A 10,470-nucleotide genomic window follows, 5' to 3' on the forward strand; every position below is an offset into this window, starting at 1 on the left:
GGCGGCGGCGGGGCGGCGGCCCCGCGGGCGGAGCAGGCCGCGCTGGAAGCTCTCGTACTCGGCGAGGTTGTTGAAGCACGGGGCGCCGGGGAAGGGCAGCGGCGTGCGGGCCGAGTACAGCGCCAGCAGCGGGTCGAAGCGGCTGGAGCTCACATCCAGGCGGCCGGGGCTCGGCGAGCGCTCGGCTCCCGCCCGGCAGCGCCGCTGCTGCTCCGCGGTCCCCTCCGCTTCCTCCATGGCGGGCAGCGCCCGGCCCGCCGCTAGGGGCCGCCGCAGCGCCGCCCGCCGGCCCCGCAAGCTAAGCAGGGCCCTGGCCGGGCCGCGCCGGGAGGGGAGACCGCCCAGCACCGCCCGCGGAGGCGGGGTGGGGGGAGGCGCGAATTAACGGTGAGTTAATGAGAAATTAACGGTGCTGGCGGCGAGCAGCAATTCCCCTCGCTGCTGCTGCTGCCCTCTGCAGCCGCCAGAGGCCTCTGGCGGTCCCGGTGCTGCAGCGAGCAGGGTCATTCTCCTTTGAATGCACTGAGTGGCACAGAGCACGGACCCGTTTGTCATTAACGCTGCGGTGCTTTTACTATAACGGATTCCCCTACCTACCATTAGTTCTTCATAACTGGTTCCCATAACTTTAATGGTTCCTGTTACAGCAGTATAACATCAGGCCGAGCTTGCTGCCCACCCTCAGGAGGCATCTGTTTCTTCACAGCCCCAAAGAAACTTCATGCAGGAGGATACCAGGTGCTTGAGTCCATTACATTCTTCCTCCCCCCCCATTGCATTTAAAGTCATAAAAATTCGAAACCAGAGTTTTAAAGACAATCTATATCTTGGTTCAAAACTTTATATCCATTCGTAAATAGATGTTTACTTACGACACAACGCTGTATGAGTTAAATGGAAAACAGTTGACAGCAGGACCTAATACACACATACTGTGATGTCTCCTCATATATCAGGTAGTCATATGATTAAAAACCCCTACATGATGCTTTTTCAAGGAGCATCGTTATTGGCAAAGTTGTTTTCATCTTTGCTCAGACTGCAAAATCCAAACACTACCACCTCTGGAGTAGTTGCTCTATATGTCACGTCCAAAGTCAAGCCCTAGCTAGCAACATGGCACATCAAAGTCAAGCAAATCACGGTTGTGCTACAAGACCAAAAAACACACACACGAAAAAACTGGAAGTTCTCACTGCTCAATGACTGCGGTGCAATGATTCATTCAGAATCATCACCACACACTCCCTCATAACCTCTTCCTGAGGAATTAAACAGGCCCTTCGACAAGCTAAAAATGGTATACATTTTCTTATTGCTCAGCATTAGTATACATCGGGGACAGGAAACTGCTGTCACGAATGCACAGACTTATTCTTCATTCTCAGAAAAAAGAAATTGCAAATATTTTACTCTATCTGTATAGTGTTTTTTTTCAAAAAAATTGCACATTGCCCTAAACGTGTAAGTTCTTCCTGTAGTAAGAAAAGGGTGAAAGCAGAGTCAATTCAGTACTGACCTTATTTAGTCACATTTAATGCTCTCCTTCCATTTTTATAGCCAGTCTCAACTGCTGGTTACCTCTTCCTTCGCAAACTGGCTGGCAAGCTGTAGCTATGTCAGTGCCATGTTTTTGAAACCAGCACAGTTGAAGCACTACCATTACAGTTTTACTTCTGAGACAGGCATTTATACCAAAATAGGTTATTTCCCTCAAATTCTAGTTATGTTTGGACAAGTCCCTTTACATTAGCAGAAGCATTTGTGCTCCCAGAGGTTGTATGATTTAACTATCTGGACAGAGATTAACCAAGTTATACAAGAACTGAACTGTGCAGAGAGCAAGCAACACACACTCCCTTCTTTAACTAAGAGGTATTGTCACGACTGCTACATCTGTATCACCCCCAAGAAAAACAGAGAACAGTAATGATAAAAATTATTGCTGGCATCCTCCTTAAAGGCACCAAGAACATTACCCTGTGCTGCTATCTTTCACTCCACGGCACAGGAGGAGATAGATGACTTCCCAAGCCACAGAAGATGAGAGCACAACGTCTGTCCATACCCTAACAAAACTCAAGTCTGTACAGTTTGTTATTAGCTTAACTGTTTGAAATCTTCACTAATTACTACTAAAAATATTAGTAAAGTCCAAATAATAAACAACAAAAAAGTCAAATAATAAACACAGCAGAGAATAAATCACTAGTTTTTAATATTTTTAAAGGTATAAAAATCCTGTACATTTGACAAAAGCTTTTAAAATCAGCCGTAGGAAACTGCCAGGCTTTCCCTTCGGTAAGGATGAGACATTATGCAGTTGAACAATTTGTTGCTTTGGTCAACCAGACACACTGGCCTTGAAAATTTAATATTAAATGCCAACTGAAGTATTATTTAATACTAAATGCCAACTGTCTCTTGACTGAAAGGAAAAAAAAAAATGTATTTTTTCTTCTGCTTTTCACTGCTCAAATAAATTTTTTTTTCATTTTGTTTTTAATCATTTTGCAGTTCAGTACACTACCCCATGATTTACATGCTATAGAAATAGCTGACATTTCTATACGCTTTTTCTACGAATATGCATTTACAAGGAACAATCAATTTATGATGAGTGCTTAACATTTAAAATATAATATGATTTTGGGTTTTCCAAATGGACATATCCTTGTATGTCAAACAACATAACAGTGCCTCTTTCATGCAACCACAGTGCTAAAAGCCTGCTGTAAAGCTTCTGCTGAAGTTGCTGATGAGGAATGTTAAGTCGAACTCTGCCAGCTACCATCCATGCTCCTCAGGTGCCAACAACTCAAGCGGAGCGAAACATTAACTACCAGTTATACTCAGCCACATATCAACTATCCTCAGCCAGAATCTCAGGATATTCCTCCCAGAACTGGTCCCCAATAATGTCACAGTGCAGGGGAACAACTTTAGTCCTAGTCCGTGTCACTTCAATTTCCTTTTCTTCTGTTTCCTTTGGCAGTTTCATTTTCTTAGTCGTGACTTCATTAACCTGAAAATAGTGTTGACACATTAGCAAACATATAAGACTTCAGAGGGGCTTCACAAACAGACGAGGAAAAAAAGCTACAGCAGAAATAACCATCAACCCTATAGCATGCTATAGAATTTGAATGATGAATCTTTTCAAAGAATCTATTATCAGTTTGATGACTAACGTTGAGTAGTTGGAACTGCACGTTGTCATCATGTGGCTTGAAGAAATTACCTACAAGTTCATGTAACTCATTCCAAGTATTCTTGAGTAAAGTAAAATATTTAATTTGGAGCTACTTAAAGCAATTGGGAAACCTCAAAAACATCTGAGATTACCAAGAAAAAATAGTAAGAGCTGCAATCTTTACTATGTTCCTTTACATAAGAGGAAAAGAGTATTAAATATACTATGAGCTGAGCTACTTTTTTTCTTTTTTTGACAAAGTTTCTACCACCTCTGCAGTGAAAACACTCAAGAACCGATCCTGTGAAGAGCCTGGCACAGGCCCCAGTGATTACCGTATCAAACGGACAACAGTCATTAAAATATAATTTCTCAGGAAGCAGAATATAGTCCCTCGATTCTCAAAGCTGCTAACACTTAGGAACATACGATTCACTGAACAAAGGAGATTTACCTAGCAAACGTGTCAGTCCTGTGAAACTGTACGTAAACCTTGAATGAACAGACGACAATGTATATATCTCAACAGGGATAACTTATTTCTGAGACAGACTTCAGAGGCTAGTTTTGATACTATGCTCATAGACACAGTTATGTCAAACACCTCCAAAACAATTAGGCAGCTTTCACTACATCATATGGAAAGTGTGGTTAATTTTAAAATACATTTATAGATACACATCCACGGAGCATTACTTCCCATTTGGTGAAGGGGAAGTAATTGGCTACGCCATACAGCATAGCTTGTTGGCTACAGTTTAGCTACCCAAAACATGAACATGAAGCATGTGGTAATGCAGTTTCTACCTTCTGCCATATTAAGACAGTTCCTTTTCTATACATCAAAGGCTCATTGTTGTAGTTGATGTTGAATTCGGAAAATAAGATTTCGTTCTTATCTCCAGCCAGCGTTCCCTGAGAGAAAATTAAAAAAGAACAAAAACTGTTAAAGACACAACCAACCAACCCAATAAACAGGTTTTTCATCTTTAAATTACAAGGTGCAGTTTCCTTTCCAACTAGGATAATTATTTCAACAGCCAAACAGGGATATTAAAAAAAAGTTGTTCCTTTTTTTTTTTCCCCCCAAACCTGTTTTACATTTTCAAGAGAACCTGAAAAAAAAGTCAACAAAATTCAGGAGAAAACCAGAAATAATCTACACAGTAAGACAGTACTACAGGAGGGTCTGGAAATCCACAGTATCTGAATCCTCCCATTTTACTTCTTGCTCACTGGTATTAGACGGTCACATGATGTTCTTAAGATTTCTGAACTCACTAATTAAAAAATTAAAGTGCTGTTAGAACTCCAGTTAAAATGCATTTTTTGTTAATCATATGACCATCTTTACAATTAAAAAAGTTGTTGAATGTACACCCACAAAATCGTTATCTTAAGAAAAGCCAGAGCTGAGTAGGCAAGACAACTTCGCAAACTGGGTGATTTTCTCTGTACCTCGAAGAACATGACCTCAAGAGATTTTTACCTGGAGTCTATCCTGTGCTTGCACTGGTGTCAAACCACTTCGCTGTACAAGCATCCAGAACACCGTATTGTAAAGGTTATTAACATGGCCTACAGAAAAATAGAGATACAGTGTTTAGCAAATTTGACCAAATACTCAGGAAAAAAAAAAAGAAAAAAGCAACTTCATTTCCAGAATTATAACCGTAAAGATAGACAGGATCTTTCTGATCCATTTTTAACGTGCTGCGTATTGTTTGAGACCTGGCTGGACGAGGCCCTGGGCAACGTGATCTAGTGGGAGGCGTCCCTGCCCATGGCACTAGACCAATCCATTCTATGATTCTATGAATGACGAGAAGACAGATTCATGATGCTTCTGAAAAGGGAGAGTGAGAGCAGAGGAAGAAGGGTGCTTCTGTATAAGAACAGTTATTTTAACTTGAACAAGAGGGACTACGTGTTCATGGAGGCCTACAAAGGAAGCCCAACAGTCTGTTTCAGCATGAAATATGCAATACTTTTGCTACGTGGTTTGAACTGTAATATTCACATCTCTTCCTTTAAGACCATGTTGTTTTTAAAATGTATAAAAAAATAAATTCTATTAATATTTCCTATGATGAATTCACTGCCAGCATGCACCAATATAGTACCAGTCTAAAGACTCAAAATTTTGGCCAACATTCCTGCAATATCCCAACACGGGGAGCCCAGTATTATCTATAACTATTACCCTGCCAAACTGTGCTTTAAACGTTAAGCACATACGCAGATGTGCTACCAATAAGGATGTTTCTTTTCAGGAAAGAATTCAACCACACAGATCTCCATTCTCTAGAAACACTTACAGTCCGCTTGTCTCCAGCTGAGGTAGTCCTTTAAGTTTTGGGTGCTGGGATACAGCACAATTCGTCCATCAAACCCTGGTGGGTACAGAAGCTGCTGGTCCTTGAAGTAATCCTTCCAATAAAAAACGTAACTGGAGGCAAACTGCGAGACCACATGAGTCATGAACTTACTTGCAAACATAAAGCAAAGGAAAAAGAAAGGAATACGTCAGTATGATTATACATATCCATGACTTGCTGAGGTATCAATAGCAGCAATTCCCACGGACAGCATCACTTCTTAAATAACAGTACAACAGAGCAGCAATGGCATAGAGTCTTGAGGAAAATAAGAAGTACTAGGAACCAAGTAAGAGTTTAGAAAGGGAAATGCTTTGTTAAAAGAAGCCTTGTTTTAATCAAAACTTTTTAAAGCTCCATATCACTTAAAAATTACAGAAATAATGCATGCAAAGAGTTTGCATACAAGAGAACTTGTGCTACTTGTGGCATATACACCCAAATATACACCCAAACACAGCCCAGCTCCTAGCCTCTGCATATAGATAAAGGCAGATCTAAAGATGGGGAACAAGTTACAGATTTACAAAAAACTGCTAAATACAATTTCACTTCTGTATCAAAGCAGCTGTTACCTTGCTCTTCTTTTAAACCATTTACTTTTCCTTTTGAAAACAAAGCTGTACTCATCGCTCTGCCCATAAGCGATAGCGATATCCTCCAGCTCCTGCATCACCGTCTGGGCGCACTTGGTCATCAGGTGAAGAGCGCGGTCATCGTTTGGCTTTTTGAACTCGTGTTGCTCAGCAAACCTTCAAAGCAAAAACAGGACAATAAGAATCTTAGGAGGCTAGTTAAAAATGCTAACCCACTTATTTTCACCAGATTTTTTTTTCTATGTACATTGATTTTTAGTATCCAGTTAGCAGTAACGTCAAATTCTCTGCAAGTAAGCAAAAAATAATAAAAACTGTTTTTATGCTTTCTGGGTAATGTGTTGTCACCCTGACAAGTCACTGGGGGGCAGCCCGGCCACTGGGGATCAGCACCCTGGGGTGGCGTTAGGGGGTATCAGCACCCTGTGGTGGGTGTCAGCACCCCGGGGGGGGGGGGGGGGGGGTCAGCACCCTGTGGCGGCGTTGGGGGTCTGCCAGCACCCTGGGGTCCCCTCCCCAGCCTCCCCCAGCTCCCCCCGCCCCGGCGCCGTGGCAACCGCCCCGCACCTGTGGAAGTTGCGGCCGTCCAGGCGGACCACTATCCAGCAGTTGGGCAGGCACGTGTCGTCCGCCTCGAAGTCCCGCACGTACTCGAACTTGCTTTTAGCCATCGGGGAGCGGCCGCGGTCCGCAGCCCGCCCGCTGCCCGCCCTGATGATCGCCGCCGCCGCCGTCCGCCAGCACCCCCGCATGGCCGGGGCGGAACCGGAACCGACGTCACCCCGCGGCCTTTCTAGCCAGCCGGGCGGACCTCTCTATGCCCCTAACGCGGTCTCCATAGCGACCGCATGGTGCGGCGAGTGGGCGGGGCGAAGGAGGCAGCGGCGCGCTCCCATTGGCCGGCGGCCGCGGCGCGAGGGCGCGGCGAGCGTTGGCGGCCAACCGCGGGCGGGCAACGGCAGCGGCGTCATGGAGCGGGGCGGGGGCCGCGCAGAGCCCGGCCCCGGCCCTGGCCCCCGGGCGCTGGGCGGGAACCGCGGGGAGCCCAACCCGGCGCCTCCCCTCAGGGCCAAGCGGCCCCCGCGGGGAGCCGCGGCCCATCGTGAGGGCGGCGGGGAGCCGGGGAGCGTCCCGCCCGCGGGGGAAGTCCCGGGGGAGGCTCTCGGTGTCCCTCCAACAGATGCAGGGCGGGAAAGGGGCGGCGGGGATGGGCGGCGGGGCAGCGCGGAGGAGCCGCGAGGAGCCCGCAGGGCGAGGACGGGCAAGGGGGGCTCCCCGCACGGCTCCCCGCACGGCTCCCCGTCCCGTCCCGGTGCCGGTCTCACGGCCGCACAGCCCCGCGGGGAGCCCCCGGGGGTCGTGCCCCAGGCGCCGAGGGTCCCCCTGGTGCTGCGGCCGCTGCCCGCCGCCGGCCGCCTGCAGCTGCCCGCCGAGCTGCTCCGCGTGCCCCAGGTGCCGCTGAAGCAAGTGCCGCTTAAAATGCAGGCGTTGCTCGAGCCCTCGGTGAAAATCGAGACCAAAAACGTGCCCCTCACTGTGCTGCCCTCCGACTCAGGTATTGAGGAAGGGGGTTTGTAGGGTTGCAGCCAGCAGCTGGCAGGTTGTCGCGTAGCAAAACGTGAAAAAATGGAAAAATGGTGCAAAAAGTAAAGTTAGAGTGGAAAAAGATAGAGAGCCACCTCTCTGAATGTATTGTCACTTGTAAAACTAATTCAGGGTAGGGTGTACATGTACAGGAGCACAGCTTTAGTAACTGGCTCGAATCAATACAGCTTTGTTTGCTCCCTGACTATGAAACCCCTTCATAACTTCAGAATCACACTGAGTTTTGGTGGCCAGTTTAAGTTTAGACATCTGGTGATCCTTAATATGTAGCATTCATATGCTTTTCTGAGAGAGTTTGGACATGTTAAGTGACAAACTTCGTACCATCTGGATTACTTTTTTGGAAAGAAATGGCTTTTAAAATTTAGAGTTTTGACGCTTTTGAAATGAATGACTTAAAGTGAAATCCTAAAGATAAGAATACTTCAGCCCTTCATTGATAATGTGTAACAACAGTCTATTTCTAAGCCTTTTTCAGAGAGGAAGTTGTTTGCAGAGGGATCAGTGGTGAAAGGTCTGGATGTTCTTAATGTCACCAGCTCATTTCACACGCAGTCTGTTTACAAAGACCTAAAGCTGGGTGTCGTGTAAAACATTTGGTAAAACTCACCCAGCGAATGTGCGCCCATATCTGAGAAAAGAGAGAGGAAAAAATAAAGAAATAAATATAAACCTAGAACAGCAACAGCAGCAGCTGAGAAGCCAGAGACCTAACATCATCAGCTCTCATCCCAGCATCATTAGCTCTTGGATACCTAGTTCTAGTGGTGATGACAAATTTGTAGCGATATGTCTGTGCTATACAGTGCTTGATTTATAAATTGATGTTACAGAAAACAGTCTAGCCAAGTGAAAACCAAACTGTCTTTAACAGTCACGTTTCATATTTTAAAAATAGATTAAATAACAAAATCCATGTAAATGATCCCTTATGCAGTGCTTCAGTGGAGGTTATAGAGATACTCCCTTGCACTTTTCTAGGAGGTGCTCTCCACACATGCATTGAGTTTTGTGTGTCCCAAAGCTCTAGTAACTCTTTTGACTGTTGCCAGATATCCTCGTGATATATTATTGAGTGTAACCTGCATGGTGTATATTGCCTGGAAGATGATCCTCTTTCCTCGTTTTGTTGCATAGGAATGCCAGATGCTCCATTTAGCAAGGACAAAAGTGGCCACATAAAGCGTCCAATGAATGCATTTATGGTCTGGGCTAGGATTCATCGGCCTGCTCTAGCCAAAGCCAACCCGACTGCCAATAATGCAGAGATCAGTGTTCAGCTCGGGTTGGAGTGGAGCAAACTAAGTGAAGAGCAGAAGCAGCCCTATTATGATGAAGCTCGGAAAATAAAACAAAGGCACAGAGAGGAATTTCCTGGTAAACATTTATTTATTTATCTCAGTGGTATAGAAGTGCAGGATTTGTGGGAAAATTGATTTCTTTATTAGAGCAAATAATAGAGTTGGAAAACATGAGAAAAATTTCAAGCACTCAGTCCTTCTATCAGCTTTATAGTACCTGAAAGCATATTCCTTTCTTAAAGTATTCATAAATGATGTGGCATCACATCCTTAGCCCACCACAGCTATAGCATCTCCTGCCTGCTTTAGAAGCCTCATGGCCAGATACAATTTATTCTGAACATGGATACAAGAAGAGCTGCCCAGGTGGTCTGTGGTGACACATGTATCCTTCCGTAAAAACAATGGGTGGAAAGTGCCGCAGGAAGCACAAATGGCATTGCGTTCTGTGGGATCCTTCAACGTTTAGACTGGGGATTCACAAGTAAGAGTGTGGGATATGTTCCTCAACTTTTTGCCAAAAGGATTACAAATTCAACCCCCTACCAAGTTCATTTGTTCATAGCACTGCAGTTAATTAAAAGGACACTAACAAAACAAAGCACAAGTATTTGTATTTTGAACACTTTGTGGAAGTTGTTGAGATCGCAGGTGTCATAATCCTTGGTCTCTGTGATGTCATAATCCTGCTAGCTCACTGTTAAGGCTAATGCTGATTAATATGTCATAAATAGAAAAAGACCTCATTAATATGTCATAAATATGCAAAAGACAGAGAGCAGCACTCCCTCCTTCCAAAAAAAAAAAAAAAAAAAAAAAAAAAAAGAGGGTTTGGGGTTTGGGGAGGGGCTTTAAGGTAGCATTAAGAGTTAGCGTGAGTTGTTAGCCTGTGTAAGAAACAGCTGCTCAGTAAAAGTATGTTTAAAAGTCTGCTAGTGCTTGATCAGTGTTGTAAGTCAGAGGCCAACATACCTCTTATTGCCAAAATCTCTACAGGATTCCCAGTGGGCCATATTCTCCATTGTCTCTTGTAACCTGCAGCTATATTTTAAATTTATGGGATAAAGAAAAAAAATGAGGAAAGATCCAATTTTGAATACAGTCATGGTTTTCTTCTGGACTGAAAGCCCATTATACAGTGTTGTGTTCTCCATCGCGTGCTTTCCTTAGTTGTACCATGTCACATCCCACTGTTCTGTATTTGTGTGTCACAAAACTCTTGATTCAGGAACATAAAAACAGTGCCCAAATGTGTCCATTTTATTTCTTCTGCTGCTAAAATTCCCCATTTGCTAGCTCACTGACAAAAATGGAGTTCTGCCATTGACTACTGGAGCAGTTTGGGGACTCTTCTTTCTTTCTTTCTTTCTTTCTTTCTTTCTTTCTTTCTTTCTTTC

The 10,470-nt window shown here is 44.6% G+C and overlaps 3 protein-coding genes across 5 annotated transcripts in view; 1 reads left to right on the forward strand and 2 right to left on the reverse strand.

Annotated features, from left to right (window-relative positions):
• LSM11 (LSM11, U7 small nuclear RNA associated) overlaps positions 1 to 307 on the reverse strand; it is a 14,192-nt gene extending 13,885 nt beyond the window's left edge. The window contains exon 1 of the mRNA XM_035338299.1: positions 2 to 307. Coding sequence (XP_035194190.1) covers positions 2 to 237 — 236 coding nt within the window. The 5' untranslated portion in view covers positions 238 to 307. The remainder of the gene's footprint in view (position 1) is intronic.
• Positions 308 to 2,461: 2,154 nt separating this feature from the next.
• THG1L (tRNA-histidine guanylyltransferase 1 like) lies at positions 2,462 to 6,945 on the reverse strand. 3 transcript variants are annotated; one of them, XM_035338911.1, is made up of 6 exons: positions 6,735 to 6,945; positions 6,147 to 6,323; positions 5,512 to 5,681; positions 4,683 to 4,771; positions 4,001 to 4,108; positions 2,462 to 3,025 (listed from the first exon to the last, which is right to left on the reverse strand). In XM_035338911.1, the coding sequence occupies exons 1-6, from the start codon at positions 6,917 to 6,919 to the stop codon at positions 2,864 to 2,866; spliced, it is 891 nt and encodes a 296-aa protein (XP_035194802.1). In that variant the 5' UTR covers positions 6,920 to 6,945; the 3' UTR covers positions 2,462 to 2,863. The 3 variants fall into 3 exon arrangements, with proteins under 3 accessions (XP_035194802.1, XP_035194803.1, XP_035194804.1); XM_035338912.1 differs by lacking the exon at positions 6,735 to 6,945 and having other exon boundaries at positions 5,512 to 5,677; positions 6,147 to 6,283; XM_035338913.1 differs by lacking the exon at positions 6,735 to 6,945 and having other exon boundaries at positions 5,512 to 5,586; positions 6,147 to 6,213.
• Positions 6,946 to 7,780: 835 nt separating this feature from the next.
• SOX30 (SRY-box transcription factor 30) overlaps positions 7,781 to 10,470 on the forward strand; it is a 7,365-nt gene continuing 4,675 nt past the window's right edge. The window contains exons 1-2 of the mRNA XM_035338967.1: positions 7,781 to 7,884; positions 8,910 to 9,149. Coding sequence (XP_035194858.1) covers positions 8,912 to 9,149 — 238 coding nt within the window. The 5' untranslated portion in view covers positions 7,781 to 7,884; positions 8,910 to 8,911. The remainder of the gene's footprint in view (positions 7,885 to 8,909; positions 9,150 to 10,470) is intronic.

Source organism: Oxyura jamaicensis, chromosome 13 (assembly GCF_011077185.1).
Source record: "Oxyura jamaicensis isolate SHBP4307 breed ruddy duck chromosome 13, BPBGC_Ojam_1.0, whole genome shotgun sequence".
Lineage (NCBI taxonomy): Eukaryota > Metazoa > Chordata > Aves > Anseriformes > Anatidae > Oxyura > Oxyura jamaicensis.